The 24,368-nt window shown below is 38.4% G+C and overlaps 7 protein-coding genes across 12 annotated transcripts; 4 read left to right on the forward strand and 3 right to left on the reverse strand.

The window, feature by feature from the left end:
• The first annotated feature begins 506 nt into the window (after positions 1 to 506).
• On the forward strand, positions 507 to 4,302 carry LOC18994071 (protein-tyrosine sulfotransferase). 2 transcript variants are annotated; one of them, XM_024153253.1, is made up of 13 exons: positions 507 to 776; positions 1,045 to 1,122; positions 1,216 to 1,387; positions 1,474 to 1,545; positions 1,774 to 2,059; positions 2,183 to 2,323; positions 2,402 to 2,506; positions 2,588 to 2,732; positions 3,131 to 3,180; positions 3,268 to 3,318; positions 3,403 to 3,522; positions 3,610 to 3,744; positions 3,861 to 4,302. In XM_024153253.1, exons 2-13 carry the CDS (start codon positions 1,068 to 1,070, stop codon positions 4,029 to 4,031), a joined length of 1,503 nt encoding a protein of 500 aa, XP_024009021.1. In that variant the 5' UTR covers positions 507 to 776; positions 1,045 to 1,067; the 3' UTR covers positions 4,032 to 4,302. The 2 variants fall into 2 exon arrangements, with proteins under 2 accessions (XP_024009021.1, XP_006417738.1); XM_006417675.2 differs by having other exon boundaries at positions 1,048 to 1,122.
• A 1,409-nt stretch (positions 4,303 to 5,711) lies between these two features.
• Positions 5,712 to 8,153, forward strand: LOC18994072 (GATA transcription factor 11). 4 transcript variants are annotated; one of them, XM_024152750.1, is made up of 3 exons: positions 5,712 to 5,813; positions 6,373 to 6,608; positions 7,196 to 8,153. In XM_024152750.1, exons 2-3 carry the CDS (start codon positions 6,381 to 6,383, stop codon positions 7,853 to 7,855), a joined length of 888 nt encoding a protein of 295 aa, XP_024008518.1. In that variant the 5' UTR covers positions 5,712 to 5,813; positions 6,373 to 6,380; the 3' UTR covers positions 7,856 to 8,153. The 4 variants fall into 4 exon arrangements, with proteins under 4 accessions (XP_024008518.1, XP_006417739.1, XP_006417741.1 ...); XM_006417676.2 differs by having other exon boundaries at positions 5,731 to 5,864; XM_006417678.2 differs by having other exon boundaries at positions 5,750 to 5,880.
• A 968-nt stretch (positions 8,154 to 9,121) lies between these two features.
• Positions 9,122 to 14,929, reverse strand: LOC18994073 (serine/threonine-protein phosphatase 6 regulatory subunit 3). Its single transcript, XM_006417679.2, has 19 exons — positions 14,636 to 14,929; positions 13,947 to 14,050; positions 13,702 to 13,788; positions 13,540 to 13,615; positions 13,331 to 13,405; positions 13,134 to 13,187; positions 12,941 to 13,000; positions 12,740 to 12,856; positions 12,467 to 12,561; positions 12,158 to 12,366; positions 11,906 to 12,003; positions 11,693 to 11,796; positions 11,442 to 11,604; positions 11,156 to 11,278; positions 10,899 to 10,981; positions 10,390 to 10,522; positions 10,273 to 10,302; positions 10,056 to 10,126; positions 9,122 to 9,932 (listed from the first exon to the last, which is right to left on the reverse strand). The coding sequence occupies exons 1-19, from the start codon at positions 14,672 to 14,674 to the stop codon at positions 9,236 to 9,238; spliced, it is 2,418 nt and encodes an 805-aa protein (XP_006417742.1). The 5' UTR covers positions 14,675 to 14,929; the 3' UTR covers positions 9,122 to 9,235.
• An 849-nt stretch (positions 14,930 to 15,778) lies between these two features.
• On the reverse strand, positions 15,779 to 16,488 carry LOC18994074. The gene has a single exon (XM_024153202.1). The coding sequence runs from the start codon at positions 16,417 to 16,419 to the stop codon at positions 15,985 to 15,987; it is 435 nt and encodes a 144-aa protein (XP_024008970.1). The 5' UTR covers positions 16,420 to 16,488; the 3' UTR covers positions 15,779 to 15,984.
• Positions 16,489 to 17,152: 664 nt separating this feature from the next.
• On the forward strand, positions 17,153 to 19,143 carry LOC18994076 (DNA polymerase epsilon subunit C). Its single transcript, XM_006417680.2, has 4 exons — positions 17,153 to 17,599; positions 18,341 to 18,425; positions 18,712 to 18,753; positions 18,840 to 19,143. Exons 1-4 carry the CDS (start codon positions 17,186 to 17,188, stop codon positions 18,917 to 18,919), a joined length of 621 nt encoding a protein of 206 aa, XP_006417743.1. The 5' UTR covers positions 17,153 to 17,185; the 3' UTR covers positions 18,920 to 19,143.
• A 291-nt stretch (positions 19,144 to 19,434) lies between these two features.
• LOC18994075 (elongation factor 1-alpha 1) lies at positions 19,435 to 21,915 on the reverse strand. The gene is made up of 3 exons (XM_006417682.2): positions 21,817 to 21,915; positions 20,699 to 21,179; positions 19,435 to 20,595 (listed from the first exon to the last, which is right to left on the reverse strand). The coding sequence occupies exons 2-3, from the start codon at positions 21,158 to 21,160 to the stop codon at positions 19,708 to 19,710; spliced, it is 1,350 nt and encodes a 449-aa protein (XP_006417745.1). The 5' UTR covers positions 21,161 to 21,179; positions 21,817 to 21,915; the 3' UTR covers positions 19,435 to 19,707.
• A 681-nt stretch (positions 21,916 to 22,596) lies between these two features.
• Positions 22,597 to 24,303, forward strand: LOC18994077 (protein disulfide-isomerase 5-1). Of its 2 annotated transcripts, none has more exons than XM_024153413.1 (5): positions 22,597 to 22,646; positions 22,965 to 23,140; positions 23,569 to 23,627; positions 23,715 to 23,890; positions 23,990 to 24,303. In XM_024153413.1, the coding sequence occupies exons 2-5, from the start codon at positions 23,027 to 23,029 to the stop codon at positions 24,079 to 24,081; spliced, it is 441 nt and encodes a 146-aa protein (XP_024009181.1). In that variant the 5' UTR covers positions 22,597 to 22,646; positions 22,965 to 23,026; the 3' UTR covers positions 24,082 to 24,303. The 2 variants fall into 2 exon arrangements, with proteins under 2 accessions (XP_024009181.1, XP_006417747.1); XM_006417684.2 differs by having other exon boundaries at positions 22,644 to 22,862.
• The last annotated feature ends 65 nt before the right edge of the window (positions 24,304 to 24,368 follow it).

Below are 24,368 nucleotides of genomic sequence, written 5' to 3' on the forward strand. Positions count from 1 at the left end.
CGAAATTAATAGTATATCAATTCTCTATCTCTTTCACTTCAAAGCTGAATTACATCGAATTTGCTGTTATAATTTTAAAAGGAATTCCTGTTCAAAAAAAGTTGAAAAGTAATAACAATGTTATTCAAATTGAGAAGTACACAAATGTAATCCCAAATCAATAACATTGCAATGTTGTTCAAAGAATGAAGCATCGTTTCATCGTTGCAAACTGAAAATGTGAAAAGTGAAATTTTGGAAGATTTAGGTAGCTAATTTTTTGACAAATTCTCTTCAAAAGTTAGATATATGAAAATAATATGTTTTCACAATCTTTGTAAAAAAAATATCGCAAACAGCGGTCAAACCCTCGTCGAATTGAAAAAGAAAAACAAGGATGTGTCATAAATACCCATAAAAAAGCATTGGTCTCAGTTGATTCGGACCAATTTTACTCCCATATCAAATAATGTATGAGAAACAATTAAGAAAAAAAAAATTCGTGTTTGCCTAATCAATTTTCACACTAGTCCTCTCCTCAGTGCGTGTTTCCTAAAAGTTTTTCTGGGTGGCGAGAAACCAAGAGAAAATCTCGTGACCCTGTTCTCTCGGGAGCGCACACAATCTCTCCTTTTCATTCTTCTTCTTCTTCTTCCTCCTCCATCGATGTAAAACAAGCGAGAAAAAAAAAAGATACCCTTCTTTCGAGCTTTTCGTAGGGCCTAGTGGATAGCAAGCTTTGCCCCCAGCAGCGATCGAGGGAATTTATGAGCACGAGATCTCGATTCCCCATACACGTAGGCCTCTCTTCTCTTTCATGTTCCTTTGTTCCTTTCATATTCAATTCTTCGATTTTTTGGGTCCCCTCTTGCCTGTTTTTCTCTGTCTCCTTCTCCAACATTACAGTTTCGTTATATACAACGCACAATCGTTATGGTCTTTTTCAGTTTCTGGGTTTTGTTTGTTTCGCAAATTGAACACCCGCCTCTCTCTTCAGTTGATTTTTGTTTTTTTTTTAAGTTCCTTCTATATTTTGATTCGTTTCCTCGTTTTGCTAATCATCAGTAGGGTTTGGAATCGGGGGCATAATGCAAATGAATCCTATTTCGAAGCTGGCTTTGGGCTTAATACTTCTCGGCTCAGGTTTGTAGAATGGTTTATGGAGATTTGATTGCATCGTATTTGATGAAACTGGACTTGTCTGATGTGCTTTTTTCTACTGGCGAATTATATCAGTTCTTGCCTCCTTTGCGGAACTTGATTCTGGTCATTGCGAAAGAGTTGTGAAAAAGTGGGCTGATACTTCTTCTTCTCGTGAAGAACATCCCAACAAAGACAAACGCTCTCTTCAGGATTTGCTCTTCTTTCTCCATGTTCCCCGAACTGGTGGCAGGACATATTTTCATTGGTGATTTCCCCTTACCAAAAGTTTTCGAGTGTATTGAAAAGATTTCTTTTGATCGCCGTGATTAATGCTTTGTTGTCCTCTTGTAGCTTCTTGAGGAAATTGTATGATAACTCTGAGGAATGTCCTCGATCTTACGACAAGCTCCATTTCGATCCAAGGTATCTTCCTCTGGTTCTGTATCCTCTCTTCTTTCATTAACTTCATGTCTTTCATTTGATGCCAAAAGATTCTGTGGCTAATGTTTTTACGCTCTATGGATTGATAAGTTGACTTTTAGACAGCTTAGACAGACATGAGATCAGTAGATAGTTTTAAACCTTTCCAACATTTTCCTCCTTTTGGCACAGCAGTTATCCAAAATAATTTGTTCCCCTGTAAATTTTTAGGAAGGAAAAGTGTAAGTTATTGGCCACACATGATGATTATAGTTTGATGGCAAAGCTTCCGAGGGAGAGAACTTCAGTGATGACAATAGTCCGGGATCCTGTTGCGCGTGTGTTGAGCACTTATGAATTTTCAGTAGAGGTAGCAGCTAGGTTTTTGGTGCATCCCAATTTAACTTCTGCGAGAAGGATGTCTGGCCGCATTCGCAAGGGCAATGTAATAAGCACGCTAGACATATGGCCATGGAAATACTTAGTTCCATGGATGAGAGAAGACCTGTTTGCTCGGGTATGTCGATCAATCTCTTTTGTCTTCTTTTGTTGCATACATATACCGCTTTTAAGCTCATACGTGATAAGAGCACACAAACTTATCGACTGAAGCTCGTTACCCATGCTTGGCCTTTCTTAGCGAGATGCACGAAAAGTTAAGGGCGTAGTTATCATTGAGGACGATAACCCATATGACATGGAGGAGATGCTTATGCCGCTGCACAAATATCTCGATACGCCTACTGCTCATGATATAATCCATAATGGAGCGACATTTCAGGTACTTTTCATGTTATTTGTTTTGCTTTTTCAAGTAATTGATTAGAGATCTCCAGAGCATTTTCATTTCATTTCACAGATTGCAGGATTGACAAATAACTCCCATTTATCAGAAGCACATGAGGTTCGGCATTGTGTGCAGAAGTACAAAAGCCTTGGTGAGCCTATTCTCCAAGTCGCCAAGGTAGTTACACTTGTTCTTAAAACTGTATTTAGGTACTATTCTCTTGAAATCAGCAGATCCTTAAGCCTTCTTGTCTTGCAGAGAAGATTGGACAGCATGTTGTATGTTGGACTGACAGAGGAGCACAGGGAATCTGCATCACTTTTTGCTAATGTAGTCGGTTCTCAGGTGCTTTCTCAATTTGTTACGTCTAACGCAACTGCAAAAACCAAAACTACTAACTCAGGTTGGTATAAGTTTCTCACCTTTCAATTTTCTTTATATCACTGCTGTTCTGCCTGGGGATAACCTAGCAAATATAATTTAATTTTTAATTTCTCAAAAAAACCAAAAACTAAGAAACTTTGGGTATACACTCGAACAAATATTTCCATTCAAGAGTTAAACCTTGAATGTCCCTTATTCTCGACACTGTCGATGTCTACACAATTTTAGTAGAATATTATTGTTTTCTGTTATTAGGGATTATCGTATCCCCTCGTATTGTTTCCTGTTAGTGTTCTTCATCTTTCGTTGTCGCATCATTATTACATATAAAGGTTCTCATGCGACATCTAACGTTGGGTTAACAAACTTGTACTTGCAATCACAAAAATTCTCAACTTTATTTCTTTGATGCTCCAGAAGCAAGTGTTACAGTTTCAGGATCGGGTTCAGATAAGATTGAAATTCAGGTAAAATCCTGCTCCTGAAGGTAATAGTTTTTTTTTGTTCGGCTGTAAATTGTAATTTTCGTGCTGAAAACGACTGTAACATTTCAGAATGGTACATCTGAAGTTGCATCGAATAAGATAGAAGCTAAGAGTGGAAATGTAAGTAAAAAAAATCTTTTAGCGTTTAGGTATGATCAACGTGTGTAATGGTGTGATTTTATATGTCTATTGAATACGCTTCAGATGACGGTAAAAAGCCTCATGGAAGTCTATGAAGGCTGCATTACTCATCTACGGAAGTCTCAAGGAACCAGACGGGTCAACTCCTTGAAGAGAATTGCGCCAGCAAATTTTACCCGAGGGGTAAATATATTTTTGTGCATGATTCAAACCAGCAAAGTAAATGAGAGAATGTCTGATTTATTAATCTCTTGTTAATGCATATTACAGACACGCGCAAGAGTTCCTAACGAGGTCATTCAGCAGATCAAATCGCTTAACAATCTAGATGTGGAGCTTTACAAGTATGCAAAAGAAATCTTTGCCAAAGAACATGAATTAGTGTCCAAAAAAATGGAATCAACTGTAAGTCCCTCTTCTTGATACGAAGATTAAATCTTTGTGTTCATGTTTCGCCATTTGTTTTCCTAATAAGACATGAACTCAAAGTTTCTCATTATTCACTATGTGTCTGCGTGCAGTCTAAGAGAAGCATTGGTGATCTGCAGAATGAGTTAATGAGCGTTTTTGGAGAAATGGATGATGAGAAGCTGTGGAAGTTCGTATCAGTGGCATTGATGCTTTTATTGCTCTTCCTCTTGTTTCTATTTTTAAACGCTAGAAGAAGAAGAACCTCTAAGGTTAAGATTTGATCCAGCACACTTTCTTTGGGCCAAAGCAGCAATTTGGAGTAGCTTTTGGGTCCAATTGTAATATTCTCTTCTTTTCTTTTCGACTTTTCGTGGAAAAGAAAAAGTTTTGGGTGTTGCCTTACAGGTGAAAAAGGGAAATTCAGGAGTAAGTCCATCTTTTTTCTGTTTAAAAGGCTAAAAGAAAATATAGACAAAATTACTGCTGTTTGCTACTCCCTCTATTTCACAAAGAGTGTTGTAATTTTTCACACAAATTAAGAAATTAGATAAAAAAGTCTTTTATATCTTTATTAATTTGCAGAAAATGAATTTTGAAATTATATTTATAACTAATTTTCTGAATTTATTTTTAAGGTTAAAAATGGTATTTTATGTTAAAATTTACATTGGAATTCATAAATGACATTTTTTTGAAATAAAAAAAGTGTCAGAACGACACTCTTTGTGAAACGAGGGAGTATAAAGTATTTTTTTTAGGAGATAATTTATTATGGATCTGCGTAGAAATGCAGAATATATACCACCATATGATATTTGCTTTTTTCCACAAAGCAGAGTTACAATATGCGAGAAAGATTTATAAGACGTAGAGCAACAAAAAAAACCAAGATATTACTTAAATATCATGATATGATTAATATAGTTATTCGTATGATATGATTTAAAAAATAATTGATATGAAGAACACATCATGTGGAAGATGGAAGCAAAGAGTTAGGCAAGGGACCCACTTTCCCATGAGGAAACGCCATAATTATTAAATTTCGGTTCTCGTCTCGTAATCGTCGGTGATCTCTCCATTTCACTTTGACAATTATAATTTTCTTTAATAATCCCTCCAAAGCTCCAACTTATTTGTTTGCTTAATGAATTAATTTCATTAATAATCCCTTTAAGAAAAATAAAAAAATAATAGATCGGATCTACGAACCATCCTTCTTCAAAGTTTTGTTCACCTGATTTCGCATGTGCTATGCTATTTTGTTTTTCGTCTAACTATTCCACGCAATCATCTTCTATAATATATCTTATAGTTCACTTTACTATTACTACCATTTTTTAAGTCAACATACTATTACGTATTTACCACATTCAATTTGGTAATTTGTTTTCTATGTTTGACCCAAAAAATGTTTTTTTTTTTAATTTTCGGATTATCTTTTTACATGGACATATATTCCTCATCCAGTCAAATCAATATTTGACTGATATTTTCATTTACTTTCCCTATATATAATATATGTTATTCAAATATCCGTAACATATCGATGTAAATATCTTTCAGAAGAGGTTTTTGTTACATGTGCAATCTGTATCAGGAAGTTGTATTAATTTCCTTTATTGCTCTTTCTTTAGTGCAACGTTCGTATTGAATTAATTTGGCTTCGTTTAATGTATTTATTGATTTCTAAGAACAAACAATAAAATCGTATTTATTGAGTTTCTAAATGTTTTAGTAAAGACGCGTTGATACTATTTTCTTTCTTTGTTTGTCTCCTCCCAGAAAAAAAAAAAATTGATTACGGGTTTTCTTTAAAGTTAAGAAATGTTGAGATGAAAAGCGGTTTCCATAATTTCATTTTTCATTATTCCATTATATTTTTATTTTATAATTTCAAAAGGAAGAAACCGACGGGACATTGAAAACTCCATCCACCTTTCTCCCCCCCCCCGTTCCCTCTCTCTCTCTCTCTCTCTCCCAAATTTGAACCTGCAAATCCCTAAATCCCTAGTTTCGATTCGTACGACTCTCTTCTCTCTGTTGTTCAATTATACTGGAAGGTTCGTGCGTCTCTCTCTCTCGCTTTCTCTCTCGACGTTTCTTCTCTTGAGGTGAAGAACTTTTTCTGTGAGTTTGTGTCGCATTTCCTGTCTTTCGTTGGCGTTATCTCTTCGGTTCGTTATTTTTCTTCAATCTCTGTTGCTTTCTTTTGTGTGAGAAAATGCGATGGATACGTCTTCTCTCTGGTTAAAACTAAGTGATGAATGAAGGTTTTCAATCTTCCCTACCTTTGAATGTCGCCATTGTATGTATGTATGAGGAAATCGCAGCTTCTGTCTCGACATTGTTTTTGTTGGCTATTTTTTTGTTGTTTATGAAATTGCTTTAGTACGACTACGAATCAGTCTTAGTCTTGGTGTAATTGAGTGAAACCTCACGGAATTAAATTCTACGGTGAAGTTTTGAGCGGACAAGGCAGTTAGCATGGAGCTTGATCAAAATAATTGATGATATTTTATCGGCGTTTAACTTGGAATCTTAGCTGTTTCTGCAATCCTGCCTTTGGCTCATATAATAATTGTTGGTTTACGCTCACATATCTGATTACATTTCTAACAGTAGGTAGAATGAATTGGTTGCCTGAGGAGGACTTGAAAGGTTTCTTGGATGATTTCTTTGATGATTTCCTACCAGAAGACATCGATACCACCAACGGTGAGGGAGATTGGGATGCCAAATTTCAAGACCTCGAGCCTCCTCCCATGAATATGTTCCCGAGTTTGCCCTCCGAGTTAACCTCCTGTGCCATTAGCAATGGTGGCCGTGTGGGGACTCAGAAGACCGTACCTATCTTGGTGAGTTCTTAGCTTTCAAGCACGCTTATGAATATTACTTGTTACAGTTATTCTCTTAGGCTCATACCTTTGTTAGCTCTTCTTACCCTATTAGAGTTGGAAAACAAAAATGAGAACATCATATATGCATCTCACTTGATAGATTATCACCATCCCTGTATAACATATTGCCCTTTTTCGTTGATAGTTTGATACCTTTTAGCCACATTAGGTTAGTGAAAAATAATCATGCGTTGATACTTCATGTATGAATATGACTTGATTTATGTTCACACAATCAAATTTCGCATTTGCAAAATTGTTTGCTATTGTATAGTATAATGATAAAGAGTTTTGGGGCTCAAGCCTCGACAGATGTTTGCCTCCATTAAATAGATCAGACAAATCTGAACACGCATTTGTGATTTGTTATTTGATAACGACTTGGTGGTATGATATAACATTATTTGTATTCCTGGGATCACGTTCGTTGGTTTCTTTCTTACTGAGTTAGTTCAGAAAATTGTGTGAAAAAGAATCATTATATAGTGCAACTGTGCAACCAAGACTGAGGAGGATAAGGTCTAATACTTATTTTATGAGTGCAGAAACAGTCCACTTCTTCTGGAGCCTTATCCGGCATAAATAGCGCTCTCCACCAATCTTCATCACCTCCGGATATTAAAGTGTCAAAGCTATTTCAGTCTTCAAGCCCAGTGTCAGTTCTTGAGAGCAGCGACGGTTCTTTCTCGCCCCAGAACTCCAGATCTCAGAGATTGACTTTCACTGTGAAAGGCATGAGAAGCAAGCGCAAACGCCCCACAACACCGAGATTTAGATACCTGTACCCATTTGAATCCAGTAAGCCTGAAAAGTTAACTCCGGGCGAATCAGAATCTGAGACTTGCTATTCTTTTGAGCGACATGCCAAGAAGAAACGCAAGATTCTCCCGACCAGCCACACAGTGTCTTCCATTGCAGAGGCAAGTAACTCTGACGGGATGGTCCGGAAATGCACTCATTGTGAGACAACCAAGACTCCGCAGTGGAGGGAAGGTCCCAATGGACCAAAGACCCTCTGCAACGCTTGCGGGGTCCGGTTCAGATCTGGCCGTCTAGTTCCAGAATACAGACCAGCCTCAAGCCCCACCTTCATCCCATCTGTGCATTCAAACTCACACAGGAAGATCATAGAGATGAGGAGGACGGACCAGGGTCAGTTTGACACCAGCATGGAGCTTAATGACAAGAGGGAAGTGCAGTTTTGATCTCTGAAACTGTGATGATCCGCAGAAATGCGAACTCAGTGAAGGAAGATGGTATAAAAGTAGGGTTAGTGACTGTTTTAAAATCTGATGAAGAGAGTTTAGGGGTTTAGTTGTTAGGTCTATTTCATAGTGTTGTTTTATTATGTGTCTTATGTGGTCTCCCATTTTGCGAACAGTGTTTGCAGAAGCTGATGTTTGGCTGACATTTGAAGACGACTTAAAGCCAATATTTACTTTTTGTTTAGCCCGTTCACCGTTATGTAAGGATGGGCCGTTAATTGCTGATATGCCATTAATGGGTCACTAATAAGTCAATAATGAGTCACTCTTGGGTCAATAATGGGTTACTAATGAGCAATCACTAATGAGTCGCAAATGGACTAACCAAAATAGAATCTTCAATGAGCCGCTAATGGGCCAATAATGGGGAGACTAACAGGTCACTAATAATGGGCGACAATGGGCCAATTATGGGCAATGATGGGCCAAATAATGGGCCTATGATGGGTCAATAATGAGCCGATGATGGGCCAAATAATGGGCCGATGATGGGCAAACAATGGGCCGATGATTTGCTAAATAATGGGCCGACGATGGGCCAATAATCGACCGATAATGCGCCAACGATGGGCCAAATAATGGGCCGATGACTTACCTGGGACGATGATGGGCCAAATAATGGACTGATGATGGGCCCAAATAATGGGCTGATGACGGGCCAAATAATGGGCCGACGATGGGCCAATAATGGGTCGAATATAGGCCGAATAATGGGTCGATGATGGGCCAAATAATGGGCCGTTGACGTGCCAATAATGGGCCGATGACGGGCCAAATAATGGGCCGACGATGGGTCAATTATGAGCTTATAATGGGCCAAATAACGACGATGGACAATAATGGGCTAAAAATGGGCCAATAATGGGCCGGAGATAGGCCAAATAATGGGCTGATCACGGACCAATAATGGGCCGATGTTATGCCAAGTAATGGCCGATGATAGGCCAACATATGAGCCACTAATGGGCCGTAATCGGGCAATTAATGAACTGAAATGACACTAATAGGTCATAAATGGGTTGTAAATAATCCATTAAAGGAGCTCATACGGGTCATTAATTGGCCACTTACGGCCCAATATATGTCCATTTTCGCTTGCTAAAAGTAAGCGCTTGAAATTTGAAGTTGAAAAAGTCTTTGTCAGGTGAAGTTCGATGTAAAAATGAGAGAAACAATAACAATAGCTTTTTTTTTTTTTTTTTTCACAGAGACAATTAGACTCTCTCTGACCAAATTTAAACTAGAAACAAGTTTTCTGACATACCTCTCTGATACAAAATCACACTGTACATGATAACTGACTTTTGAGGCTACAACTTTTCACTCCAAAACTCTAACTTTCTGATCCACTTTCCAGTAGTTGTTATCATTGAACTCATTCACTCCCGAACTTTCCTCAGCCTTTTGGTCCTCAACTATCTCCATGTTCCTCTTCATCGCTCCAGCTTCTCCAACTATCCCTTCTTTCATCGCTTGCTCCATCGCTTTCTCTGTGCCTTCTGCTTCCACTCCCACTAACTCCACGTCCTTCTCGAATAGCGATCTTTCTGTAGGGGACGACCCGTTTGGAATCACGGGTTCGGCTTTAACCTCAAGCATTGCTATGTCGAGGTTCATCATGGTCTTGTTGTCCTCATCATCGTCATCAATGAATGGGTTCAGACCGGTGCCACTTGCTTGCATATCAGACGATGGTTCGCCCCACCCAACCCATTCGGGTGGCTGTTCAGCAAAAGCTTCTTCGGTTTTCTCCGACGTGTTGAAGTCGAAGAACCCCATTGGACTCTCCATCTGGAAGTTGGTTTCAGTTGTGTTCATCGCGTTGTCTTTTGGATTTCTGGTTAGATCATCGTCTTCTTCTCCAACCACAACCTCGTCGTCGTCGCTGCTGCTAGTATTGGCATTAAAGGTTCTGTTCAATTCCACGTCCTCTATCGTATTGGAACCTGCTGTATCAGTCGGTGTGCTGCCGAATCTGTCGTCTTGGAATGTGAACCAATTCGAATTTGTAAATAAGCTGCAGCAAAGTGATGGGAAATATTTAAGTCATTTATTTCCAGAGAATGCTCTCTTAGAAAAATGCAATACCTGGGGTTAAGACATGAGGAAACCTGTATCAGAAGATAAAAGAAAAACTCACCTTCCTTGGTCATCCCCTAGTCTTAAGGATGAAATTACTACTTCAGCAGATTCATCGTCAAAGTAAACCTCCTGTACACATGCCAATTTTCAAGAGCAACAAAAAAAGTCATCAGCTTACATCCTCACATGTATCATAGTGTGATAGATGCACCATATTTTCCTCGATTTTATTAAAAAAAAAAAAAAGGTGGGAAGAGAAAGTGTGCAAGACTTGCATCATCGTCTCTATCCAGAGCATTGTGGTCCTGACCAGAGAACATAAAAAGATGATTAGTTCAGTACCAGGTAAATCGCTTATACACGAGGAAAAAAGCTCTAGGATGAGATTATACCTCTTCATTGTCATCATTTCCATACATTTTGTATCTAAATGCTTGGCTTAAATTATTGGCCAGGGCTGCAACATCGTAATCCCTATCTTCCTCATCGCTATCTCTTGTCCTATCCTGTACTGTAGTTGGGCGCCTACATGTACAAAGGGTTTAGGAATATTATAAGCAAGAGTGAAGTGAAAAATAAAATCTAAACCACCAGGAACAGCTCATGATGCATCACCTTCGACTACGACTGACATGTATTATAGAGCAAAAACTGCAACTTATCAGGTCTTACTAATCATGAGATATTCTATTGATCGGTTACCCTTACATTCGTGTCCAAAAAAAAAACCAAATGCATATACGCCTTTACCATCAATCATCATGAAGAAATCATCTCTAAGGGTTTCATCCAAGATGGACAGGGATCACACAATTATTTACATCCATAATCAGTGATGTAGCAGTGACTGATCCTTTTGATGGTTACTATATGATTAGTGAGTAGAGGTTAATGGACATACCCGCATCCCCATCTGTAGACATTCTCAACAATGTTGCGCTCCTGCAAAATACTACCTTGCCACTCATTCCATTCACTGTTTTCCTAAAGATTAGAGAACGAATAAAGCCAAGTCAGCAAACATGATAAGTGCGTTGAGGGTGAGAGGACCATTCATCAGAAGACAGAACAAAATTTAAATCCTTATGCCTGTAAAGTGAGAAAAAGGCGGAAGAAGAAAAACTACACAGCACGGGATTGCATGATTGTAATAACAACCTGAAGGTACGCCTCAATCTGGCCATTGCTGTTACTCAACTGAACAATTTTATTTGATATTCTTGTGATATGTCCAACATATCCGACCCGAGGGGGTTTTTTCCCAGTGGCGGCTACAGTGGGCTACCTCACACAAAAGAAAAAGAAAATGGCAGAGAATATTTGTTTATCTAACGACCATTAGACCAATGAGTCGATACCTCGAACTTGGAGCCGCATTAGGATGACACTATGTCATATACCAATGCTCAGTTAAAACTTTGTGAACATAGCAAATGGGTAATACCTGGCTATCACCAGAGAGATCCGAGTCCCTGTCTGAAGCGAGGAATTTGCCAATCAGATTACATTCACGAAGAATATGGTTAACCATCAAATCGCTCTTGTTTTCCAAACAACAAAGTATTATACTCTCCACTTGATGATGCAGCCCGTTATTGAATGGGTACCTTCATATGTTGACAGTTCCTGATTATTTAAGATCTCGTAGAAAATGCAACATCGAGATCAATGGTTTGAATTTTAGCACATGCTTACTCGAAAAACAGATCAAGGGTTCTTTGAATTGTTCCTGAACAAACTAACTCTTTTTGTGCAGCTTCACTTCCAGTTCTCAATAAAACTGCAATGAACTCCACAATCTGAAAAGAAAAAAAAAAGGATACTGGGTCCAATTACATATATTAAAAGAGCTGTTGCTGTCCAAGAACCTATAATTCGTCACTGAAATGCTAAATTTTTGGATCTGACCTTTAGACGATGTTTTCCAAGAGGAGGCCTCAGTTCACCATATGTTGTAGGCAATACTGTGCTGTCAGATGCTACAGAGAGAAGCATAAGCAAGTCGCCTGCAGAAAAAAAAGGCCATTGAACAAATAAACGCTGATGTCCTACTATTTTCCATGTGCAAAATTAGATTATGTGCATCCAACCAAAATAAGGGCAAAAAACTAATCATATTGAGGGTCATGTGAAGATCTTATATCATATGATCCAACTTACTGAGTTTAGGCAGCATGGCACCAATAGTCTCCTGGGACACTGGGGTAGGAGACTCGAACATATGTTGACCTCTATAAGAACTGAACATAGATGATGAAGCAGCAGATTTCCTCGGATCCAACAGAGCGGTGCATACTGAAAGCGAATGAACTAGACCCGATTTTGAGTGTGAGTCTTCAAGAGCATGACCAAATATCCTAGCAACGAAGCTGCCAAAACAGGGACAAAGTTGTTCTGCCGTGTGAAATACTTCTGTATCACTCTATTGAAGCAATAAAAACCAATCATGGAAAAAAAAAGTTTACAAACCCAGGGCTAGAGAGTTGTGTAGCTAAAGCTGATGGTGCATTCCGAGAAATTGCACATAATGTTTCTGCTGCATTTGCCTGAACCTCCGGAAGACTCTAAGTCAAGTTAAAAAGATTGTAAGAAACTATAGTTATCAGATCAGATTGACGATGATGAAAGAAAGTAGGAATATAAGATTAGGTATTCTATATTTACACCACCCTACAAGCATCAAAACAGAACGCCACGAGCTTCTTGTCTTTGGGATGATTATAGCAAAGCTTTACCACTTACAGATGGTTTAAGTTTGTCCACGATCATTTCAAGTAGATTGCTATCAGCCAACCATTGCATCACATCCAGAAAGTTGGGATAGACATGATCATCAGCCCCGACCAAGCGAACCAAAACCTAGACAATGTCACATAAGTATTATAGCAAAAATGACCTTTAACATCACATCAACTTGCACTGAGTCTAAGACAAACCAATTACCTCCATGATGGATGTTATCCCAATCAAATCAACCAACTGGCAGAAAACATTTTGATGCCCCTGTGACCATAAAAAATTACATTGAGAACTGTAGGTACCACAACTAAACAAAAATCTAATCGTAAAGCTCATGCAAAAAGGTAAAATAAAAGAAGAAGATCAACCATCCGTATTACTATATGATATTACTTACTTTTACATAATTCATAAGTGCTGCAGTCTTTCTGATCATAAGGCAAATGACAACCTAAACCAAAAAGAGACAAGTAAGGAAGCACATCTCCGAGCCATGAGATGATTGAAGCCATACGATATAAGGGTAATAACAAATAAATAAGAAACTAACGGAGTTGGCTAATACGCAAACTTATGTTTTGTAAGAGAGGGTACCTTGCTGAAATAGCCTGCCAGCAACGCACTATGAGGACGATTTGGTTCCAGAAAGGAAAAAAGTAAGTCCATCAGCTGCAAGATAAAATTAAGCCAAGTAATGAGATCTAGGGTAACCATAAAACATACTCCAGATGCACAAAACATGAAAAGTATGAAGTATGAACTGTCATTTGAGGAAACGGTAACATGATGAATGAAGAAAATACCTCTTCATCCTCCACCAACGTTTTTAGGATAACATCAATTTCACATGTAAATATTTCACACGAGATGAATGGAAACCTAAGATGGAAGTTTCTAATCATTAGCTAGAGAAAAAAAGAATGGTAAGATAAGATAACTCCAGTTAGATCAAGAAGGCATGTTACTTGAAGGCACGTTTACTATCAGAATCACTTGGAGGTTCTTCAACAATGTACCGCAATAATTGCTCCACTTGAGCTTTCTCCCTTAGACTGCAAACATTAATACCAAATCAAAGAAGTTTTCCAAGAAAATAAAAATGAAATACAGAAGACACACTGGTTTCCATATCCAGGATAAGGTTTATCTGGTACTGTGAAACAGATTGAAGGAAATAAGCAGATTCTAAATGATAAACAAAAAAACTTACAAATTTATGAGCCGGCTATTTAAAGCCTTGCATTCTTGAATAATTTCTTCCTCGTCAAGAAGCTCTTCCAACGTGAAATTCTCTTTGTCTAATATCGTCTCAACCTATGTTCGTAGCATAAAGAAAGAACATCAATAAACGAGCAACTCTAAACTATCATGAACACAGCCACGAGTTCAAGGGAACAAGAACACAGCCACGAGTTCAAGGGAAGAATCAAGAGAAATTTCGCAAATCTACATTTGTCTTAATCTCTTCCCTAATAAACAATCGAAATTCCAACAAATCATATGATAGGCTTTATAATTATGTTTAGACAGATTTCAGTAGAACGCATAGGTAAACAGAAAGCAGCAAATGGAACACACACACACAGAGAGGCATACACAATCCCAGAAGAATGACAACAGAGCAGAACGCGTCACAGAAGTAAGAGGTACGAATTATTCACAAAATCGAAACTAAGAAATTCCAATATTCGAACAAAAACTATATGCATAGGCGAGAAACCATCCACTCACGTCTAATCTACTTTGAAACCATATCAGTTTCTCCAGAAAAAGATGATCGCGAACGAAGAACCGTTCTAAACTAACGAAACACGGAGAAATAAACATGAAATCAATTTCGAGGGAAAAGCAATCATACAACTGGACATGGACGAAAAGAAAAGAATCTCCTAAACTCACAGGAGACGATGCAGAGAGAGATGTGAGCTTCCAGAACATGGCTGCGAGGGAAGAGTGGAACTGAAAAGCTTCGCCGTAGCTGAACTTGGCTAGATCCGCCAAAAAAAAAAAACCTAGAACCTAGAAATGAATCTAGGTAATCGCTTCTTCACGGTAGACGAGTAGAGATTCCGTCTGGGAGCTGGAAAACCCTAACCGATCAGTCGAATAGGAGATTGCGATCCTGAGATGATGGGAAGGGGAGCGGAGAGAGACTGAGATCGAAATTTTTGAAAAATCGAGGCCGAAATTCGCCTAATCAAGGGGAAAAAGTAAAAAGGGGGAAAAGCTTGAGCGTATTATATTATTTATATATTTTTATGATAAAGGAGCTTGAGTAAATCGCTATTCCACAAATTTGTACGTATTACATTAGAGAGGTAGTACTCATGACGATGGTGATGATATATGAAGATGTTAACAAGGCGGGATTAGTTGCGTCACCAAGCAGGTGACTTGTGACAAACATCACATTTATTAAAAAGTCAGCTCTTTTGCGGAATATATAGTTGGCAGAAATTGTGTTATTACAACGGGATGAACAATATGCAAGGAATTTTGTGGATAAATAAAAGAGTGCAAATGATTGGATAGGATAGAGTAACGAGAAATCAATAAAACAGTACACCAACTCTGAAGTACAAAATCAAAATGAATAAACTCAAATAATCTATATTTTGTTTTTGTTGGTTTAAGGTTCCTTTTGCGCTGAAGTAGGCAATTATCCGAACTGAAAACATTAAATTTAACGAACAAAATAACTACTAAAATTTAATGGTTTATAAAAATAATTAAAATCACAGATACTAAAATCTAAAATTTGAAATATTCCCAATGCTCCAAGAACATATAAATTGGCTCTTGAAATATGGACATCAAGAGGTGGACAGCCGAGTGTATTTTTACGATATCCAATTATCCATACTACTACAGTCTAAATTTATATTTTTAAAACGTGGTTTTACCATTCTATTTTAACAAATAGGCACCCTGTTCAGCTTGGTTGTTTGACCGTTTTCGGCGAGAATTCAAAGTTGTGGTGGTTGAAGTTGGATAACTACGCTCACAAAAATATTTCAACTACGAAATAAACTAAATGCTCAAACACCATACATTATCATAGAAATGAACAGATTCTACGATTTTGTTTACATCGATTATTGATATTTATCAAATTCTTTTTCTTGAAACAAACAATCGAACTCAAGCCATAAAGAACGACAAAAAAAAACACCACCATCAAAAAAAAAGAAGAATAAACATAGTCGAATTATACATCATCGGTGACGAGGGAACATAGTAAAAATAGCTCAGCAACGCCAGCTCTTGGAGTGGATATTAGTCGGAGAAGAAGATCCAACAACTTTATCAACCAGCTTCCTCAATCCTTTCTTCTTCTTGGTCTTCTTATTCTTATCCGTCGAATTCTCCTCTTTCTTTCTCTCTTCTTCAACCTCTTCCTCAAACTGTGAACACAGCTTAAGAACTTGCTCCTCCACATTGTTTAGTCTCTCTAGCAAAGTACCTTTACGCTCAGTCTCCTCCATCACTTGCTCCATCGAACGGGACTGAAGCTTCCCTGTGCTCCTCGGCGACGACAGATCCAGTGACGATGGCCGAGTCCCACTCGATGGAGTCGATGGGCTCGAGCTTCTCGGTGAGCTTCCTTTCATCTCCTCTAGCTTCCTCACCATGAAATCAATACGATCCAATCTTGAAAGGATGGGTTCTTCTACAAGAGCCATTGATAATAACGACGTTTAATGCCACGATTCACTGCTTTGGTTGTGTCGGAGTTAGTTAAAGAGACAAGATAGTGTATCAGAAGCCAAACTCGTAATTGTCTCTATTTAAGATCGGAATTGGAGATTGAAGACAAGAACTAGGACACGTTTACTATTACAAAGAGAGTTAGTTAGAGTCTCACGCGTGTCGTTGATCACACGTGCATGATCCAGTTTTCGGACACCTCTTCTGTCTCATACAGTCATACATCCAACATTACTCCATTCTTCCTTATCTGATCCCTGAAATATCCAAGATTATGTCGGAAACAAGATAATGTTTTTAGTTTTTTTTTTATTGCAATGTTTACTTAACCTTGCTAACCAAATACATGAACAATGTAAAGGTAACCCATCTTTACTTCATACTAGATTGTTTTACCGTTTTTTAATTAGGAAAAACAAAAGTCAATTTTGTTATCATATGTGGGTAAATCACAAGCATAAATAGGGATAGGAAATAGGAATTAAATTCTCTCAAACTACTCATTACTACAATTGATACGGATACAGGAAAAAAACTATTGAAGTGTTGGTATGATCGGAGTCAGGTCCTACTCGGACAGTCAAACATCACATCACCTTGTCCAATATTCTGGGCCTATGCTATGTAAATTGATCATTACTAAAATGGGCTCAAATATATAAGCCCATGTTGTAATCCATCGACATTCCATTGGCTTTATTCCGGCAAGGAAAACCGGTGAAACATAGTTAGTTCTGAACAATGGTGTCGTCAAAGAAACCGAACAAGGAGAAGAAGCCGAAGAGCGATGGCGTCAATAAAGCTGGTGGTCGTGTCTCCGGTTCCAAAGCAGAGAAGAAGACGCCGAACAAGGCGAAATCCGGGGCCATCGTGAAGAAAGACCCGGAGGTTTACGAGATCTCGGAATCTTCGAGCAGCGGCTCTGTGGAAGAAGCGAGACGTGATGAGTCGAAGAAAAGTAATGGCGTCGTGAAAAATGGCTGTAACGGGAAGGGGGATAAGAGGAGGAAAAACGGGGAAGAGGACGACGGCGGAGGCGTTGAAGACGCTAAGACGATTAGGTTTCCGATGAATCGGATTCGGCGGATTATGAGAAGCGATAATACTGCTCCTCAGATCATGCAGGACGCCGTTTTTCTTGTCAACAAAGCCACGGTATTGTACCAATCAATAATATTGCATATAATTACTGTATATATCAAGCTTGCATCTAATTAATTAGTTTAGGAGATACACAATTTGAATTCAACTGCTAATCAGTGTGAATTAGGCATTATACTCTCGCAAATTGCCATGGTAACGAGTTTTTTTCTTTGCATAATGGTTTTGCGTCTGCTAGTTTAGCTGGGGATTGAAGTTGTCTGATTCATCCATGTGCTTCAAGTGCTTTACCTTGAGAGAATTGAGATGAAACCATAATTACTACTTGATTACTGTCTCAGGTTTAGCTCTTCGCTTTTGTAGATTTGGAATTATAGATCCCAAACACATAAGAAAGTCTTAATAATCTCAGAGTTGAACACTAAATCTGCGCAACATGGTTTAAGCTCATATATTGAAAGCTTAACTGGAGATTCTGCTTTTGATTTCACTGTTTTTTGGATGTCTAGCTTCTAGGCAATCAAAACTGCCAATATTATTGAGAAGAATGTTTTGTTTTATTTTGGGAGGTAAAAAAGTTTGAATCAAATAAAAAGTTTTAAGGAAACACTAGGCGCTGAAAGGGCATAACTTATCTTGTTTGCTGAGTCGCATGAGGAGTAGTTTGTTTCTTGTGTGTGTAATGGAACTCGGCATTGTTTTTCACCCTTTTTCTCCTGTTTCAATTTCATCGTGTTATTAGAAATCGATGTTCATGGCCTTTACAGTACATTAACTTGTTTTTGTAACTTGAAGGAATTGTTCATTGAGCGGTTTTCTGAAGAAGCTTATGAAAGCTCTGTCCAGGACAAAAAGAAATTCATCCACTACAAACATCTCTGTAAGCTCTATTTTTGTCCAAATCTGCCTTAATCTGGAATCTTAACTGCTTCAGATGTTAATCTCAATTCTGAATTCCATGTCGAAAATCTCATGCTGATGCACCGATAATATTGTGGCATACGGTCTCCATTTGGGGTATATGCGCAATTGCCAGTCGTTCTTTGTTGATGTGTTCATCTGTTCTCATAATTTGCAAGTTTGGTTGCAAAACAATCAATTCTATTACAAAGATATGATGAATTGAAATATATTTAACCGTTTTTTCTTCTTCTTCTCATTGGCAGCATCTGTAGTGAGTAACGAAGAGAGATATGAGTTCCTTGCGGGTACTTAATATACTATGAAGTATTCGTTTCTCTAATACTCACGGCTACTGTAATCTAATGTAACTTGTAAAATATTAAATCCGCAGATTGTGTTCCTGAAAAACTAAAAGCGGAGGTCGCGTTAGAGGAATGGGAAAGAGGCATGACAGTGACAGATGCAGGATGAAATATATGAAACCGGTTGGAACCAAAGCTGATCCGTTGGAAATTTTTGTCAGTCATGGTTATCGTGACCTTTTTTAATAACATAACTCTCCTACTGAGATTGCACATAGTTTATTTCAGCTGTGTATACATTATTTTTTTATTTCTTTTTAAACTAGTTCGAGTTTGTTAGAGTGGTCGAGATTATAATTTTTTTTTTTAATCGTATTACAGACTATGAGAACTACAGATTGTCGAGATTATAATTTTGGCTACAATTAATTTAACAAATCAAGTTAAAATATTAGCAAAACGAATAAAAATCAAAATTAAGAAAATATTATTCTAAACCAATTATTATTGTCGTAAGAGAATATGTTTTTTAACCAATTAGCCCCTTTATTAAAGCTCTAACCATCATGTCAAATCCAATTAAATTAACGATTAGTCTCTTAACCAGCACTCGTGACTCAGACGATGATGTGAATTGCAATTTAAAAATAGAGAAAATAAAACGAGACAATAGAAAACTAGACAAGACAATAACCGCAGGAATATCACCAAATTCATAATAAGAGAATCTCCAAAAATAGTTCAGAACTCGCAAGCAAAAGAAAAGCCAAAAACAGGAAGCTTGAGTGGAAAGAAGCTCCGCCACCTCCGGTCAAGAACCCAATTCCGAGAACCGAGCTTTGACGGAGGCAAAAGGAAACTTCTACACAGACAAGCGACAAAATAACAAACTAAAGTAAAAAAAGTAACATTGTTCTTTGATTCATCTGCGGTTGATTGAGTTTTGCTGATGGTAGTTCATTTTGCACCCTTCTTGACGGCAGCCTTGGTCACCTTGGCACCGGTTGGGTCCTTCTTGTCAACGCTCTTGATGACACCGACTGCAACAGTCTGCCTCATGTCCCTCACAGCAAAACGTCCAAGAGGTGGGTACTCAGAGAAGGTCTCCACCACCATGGGCTTGGTCGGAGTCATCTTCACCATACCGGCGTCACCATTCTTCAAGAACTTGGGCTCCTTCTCGAGCTCCTTACCAGAACGCCTGTCAATCTTGGTCAAGATCTCAGAGAACTTGACAGCAATGTGAGAGGTGTGACAGTCGAGCACCGGGGCGTAACCGTTACCAATCTGACCAGGGTGGTTCATGATGATGACCTGGGAGGTGAAGTTGGCTGCTCCCTTGGCAGGGTCGTCCTTTGAGTTGGAGGCAACGTAACCACGCTTCAAATCCTTCACAGCAACATTCTTCACATTGAACCCAACGTTGTCACCTGGCAGAGCCTCCAAAAGGGACTCGTGGTGCATCTCAACAGACTTGACCTCAGTGGTCAGACCAGAGGGAGCAAAGGTCACAACCATACCGGGCTTGAGCATACCGGTCTCAACACGACCCACTGGCACCGTTCCAATACCACCAATCTTGTACACATCCTGGAGTGGGAGACGGAGGGGCTTGTCTGATGGCCTCTTGGGCTCGTTGATCTGGTCAAGAGCCTCAAGAAGGGTTGGTCCCTTGTACCAGTCAAGGTTGGTGGACCTCTCAATCATGTTGTCTCCCTCGAACCCAGAGATGGGGACGAATGGGATTTTGTCAGGGTTGTACCCAACCTTCTTCAGGTAGGAGGACACCTCCTTGACAATTTCCTCGTACCTGCCCTTGGAGTATTTGGGGGTAGTGGCATCCATCTGTAATAAGGAAAATATACAAAACATTTGTTAGCATCAAACCAAAAAAAGAGTAATATGATAATCACAATAAGCAAACCAAAATGAAGAGTTATTAGTTCACCTTGTTACAGCAGCAAATCATCTGCTTGACACCGAGTGTGAAAGCAAGAAGAGCGTGCTCACGGGTCTGACCATCCTTGGAGATACCAGCCTCGAAACCACCAGTGGTGGAGTCAATGATCAAGACGGCACAATCAGCCTGGGAGGTACCAGTAATCATGTTCTTGATGAAATCACGATGTCCAGGTGCGTCAATGACTGTGCAGTAGTACTTGGTGGTCTCGAATTTCCAGAGAGCAATGTCAATGGTGATACCACGCTCACGCTCGGCCTTAAGTTTGTCCAGCACCCACGCGTACTTGAATGACCTCTTGTTCATCTCAGCAGCTTCCTTCTCGAACCTCTCAATCACACGCTTGTCAATACCACCGAGCTTGTAGATCAAGTGACCAGTGGTGGTTGACTTTCCGGAGTCGACATGACCAATGACCACGATGTTGATGTGAAACTTCTCTTTACCCATGACTGCTTGTCAAATAAATCTGAATCAAAATCATATAAAAACGATCAGAACAGTAGACATATATCAATATGAAATTAAACAAAACAAAAGACATATAAACATGGAATTCATAATTCCCAAACGTTGATAGTAAAAAGCAGCTATCGGAGTCGAACCGATTTCTACCACAAAAAGTTTGTGGTGCTCTATCCACTGAGCTAAGCATGCTATAATTCATGGAAAGCAGGAATTTCAAGAGATCAATAGCAAACAATCCGAGAGTTTCCTTTGACTTTAATTCAAGACAAAGGTAAAACTGGATTATATATGCCATCGAATTTCCCAATCAAATGACATTTCGATCACTGAAATCAAATACATCCTAAAACGAAAATCAAGTAGTTCATTCACATAGATCCAACCACTAATCTATCACACAAAACAATTCATCCAGATCGATCTAATGATGAAAAAAAATTGTTTATAATCTATCAGCGAAAAACAATCAATAATCTCTAAACCAAGGAACAGATGCTCAAAATGATCTATAAACAAAGAGGATCGAATCCTAGAGATACATGTGAAGAAGCATCGAGCCAAATTGAATACGAGGATTTAAGCATAGATCAGAAGAATATTAAAAGAAATCGGAAGATACATGCGTAAGAAATGCTTACCTCAGCGATATTCGCAGAAAGAAGAGTGTTGCGGCTAGGATGAAGAAAAGAGCGAGCTAGGGATTAGTGCAGGAGGAGTTACGAGCCTAAATATAGTGGCGAAGCGAACAAGGGTTTAATGTAATATTATGTGCAAGTTACAATCATGCCCCTCTATCCGCCGTCAATGCTCTTTTGTTTTTGGGCCTTTGGAGTCGGTCATATATTCCGAGTCAGGTTTAATTTGAACCGAGTCTTCCAAAAATGGAATTTAGTTCACATTAAAAGCAAAATAGACATCATTTAGTAGTATCAATTATTTCTCTCATCTTTTCATAGTTCATACAATCGCATTGCTTTCACCGGAAGTTCATTCTCCAATAATGCTCGAACAAGGTCTCCAAATGTATGCTGCTCAAACAGAACTCCTTGTCTCTTTAAATCTTCACATACATTGTTGGTTTCTTCCAATTTTTCTATTTCGTGCAAGCAATATGAGCATATATCTGTAAAAACAAACATGTCTGATCTATACCATACTTCTATGCGCACATAACATCCTAGAGCTGAAGAGAAGAAGAAGAAAACATTAAACCAGAGACTTCAAAGAATTGTGCAAAAGCCTTCTTCACATTAGCATCATCAGCAAGCTCCTTACACTGTATTTTACTGTTTTAGATTGTGTATCATGGAGCCTTGTCGTTCACAGATTTGAGCCGAATAAAATCTTCCCCAAATATTAGACCGGCCCATAAGGGCCCAAAATAATCAGAGAAGAAACCAAAAGAGATGGCTATTTTGTTTGACTTTTTTAGGTTTTTTTGTTTGTTTTCTATCGGTGCTTGCTTAAGGTAAGCGTTTCAGTCTCATCTAAGATCCATCTCCCTACTCTCTATCTGATCCGTTTGATTTCTTGAGATGAATCTCGATTCGATTTCTTCGTATTGGTTCTAAATTAAAATTGACTGAGTTGATTGCTCTCAGTTTACGCATCTCCACCTCTTTGGAATTTCTTCGGATCCAAACCCGAATTTCGAATAGAAAATTTATTTGATTAAGCTCTCAAGGTTTTGAATTTTTTTCGGATTTGCATAATTATTCAATATGCTGTAAACGTTATAGTGATGAAGAAGTTTCTTATGATTAGAATTTCGACTCTTATTTTACAGTTTTCAAAAATTAGAAGACAAGTTCCAAAAACCGGCGAACTAGAAAACTGGGTTTTGGTACGATGAAGCTCGGTGCTTGGGTTATTGCTCCCATGATTATACTTGTCCTTTCTCTCACGATTGAATTAACGAAAGCGGAAGTCATTACACTGACCCCAGAAACCTTTTCTGACAAGGTAATGATTCTTTTGCTATTATCCCTTGATTATCTTCATTAGTGTGAATTCAAGTGTTCGTTTTTAAAAAAAACTAGAATCAGGTAGATTTAGTTATTTGTTCTATGTTCATTTGATGGTGCGAATTGAGAATGGGTTAGCAGTTAGCGCGACTGGCTTAAGGTTGCTTGGTCTAAGTATTTATAGATACTCATTTTAGTTTAGTTTTTGATGACCTTAGCGCTTAGACTATCAAGGCTTGTAACATTATATGCCAATTCCCTATCAAAGATAACATTATGCTTTTCTTCCTTGGCTCTGTAATCTTGTTTTGGAGTTTTGGGGAATTAGATCAATTTGTCCAATTACAAAGTTCAACTTCAGATGGTTAAATCTCTTGAATGTGATGTGATGTTTACCCTCTTCTCTCTCCATGCTTATTGGTTCAGGTGAAAGAGAAGGATACCGCATGGTTTGTAAAATTTTGTGTTCCTTGGTGTAAGCACTGGTTAGTATTCTTTTTTCCTGAAAAATATGTTATTGAGTGATTTGGCTTGGTTTATCACTTGTTGATGAAATCGGATCTGAATGTCAGCAAGAAATTGGGGAATTTGTGGGAAGATTTGGGAAAAGCAATGGAGGGAGACGATGAAATTGAGATTGGTGAAGTAGATTGTGGTACAAGCAGAGCTGTTTGCACCAAAGTTGATATTCACTCATATCCAACATTTAAGCTATTTTACAACGGAGAAGAAGTTACAAAATATCAAGGTAAACTTGCTTTTACATGCACCTGCGGTTTGGTGCCTATATAGTTGAGTAATACTATAAGTTGATCTTCTTTTCTCATACATCTGTTTATAAACTCAGGAAAAAGAGACGTTGAATCGCTCAAGGCCTTTGTCGTAGAAGAAACTGAAAAAGCAGCAGAAAAAGCTCAGCTTGAAGACAAGGAACTGTGATTCATCACTTTGGCTTCTAGTTTCACTATGACTTTCACCATTAGTTAGATAGGCGTGCATGGCTTCAAAATTCGATACCCCATCGTCATGGCGGAAGAGATCTTGTAGAGGTCTTCGGCTTTATATGTTTTTCAAACCCATACTCTTTTTGCTAAAAAAATTCAGTTTCCATTTTAGTTACAGTGAAACAAGGACACAAGCCTAGGTAGTCCATATTTCTTACACTCGACCGTTGTATGTTCGAGCAACTGCATTGTGCTTTTTAAAATTTCATATTTTGTGTATCC

The sequence above is a fragment of the Eutrema salsugineum genome, unplaced genomic scaffold (genome assembly GCF_000478725.1).
Source record: "Eutrema salsugineum unplaced genomic scaffold, Eutsalg1_0 scaffold_5, whole genome shotgun sequence".
In the NCBI taxonomy this organism is placed as follows: Eukaryota; Viridiplantae; Streptophyta; class Magnoliopsida; order Brassicales; family Brassicaceae; genus Eutrema; species Eutrema salsugineum.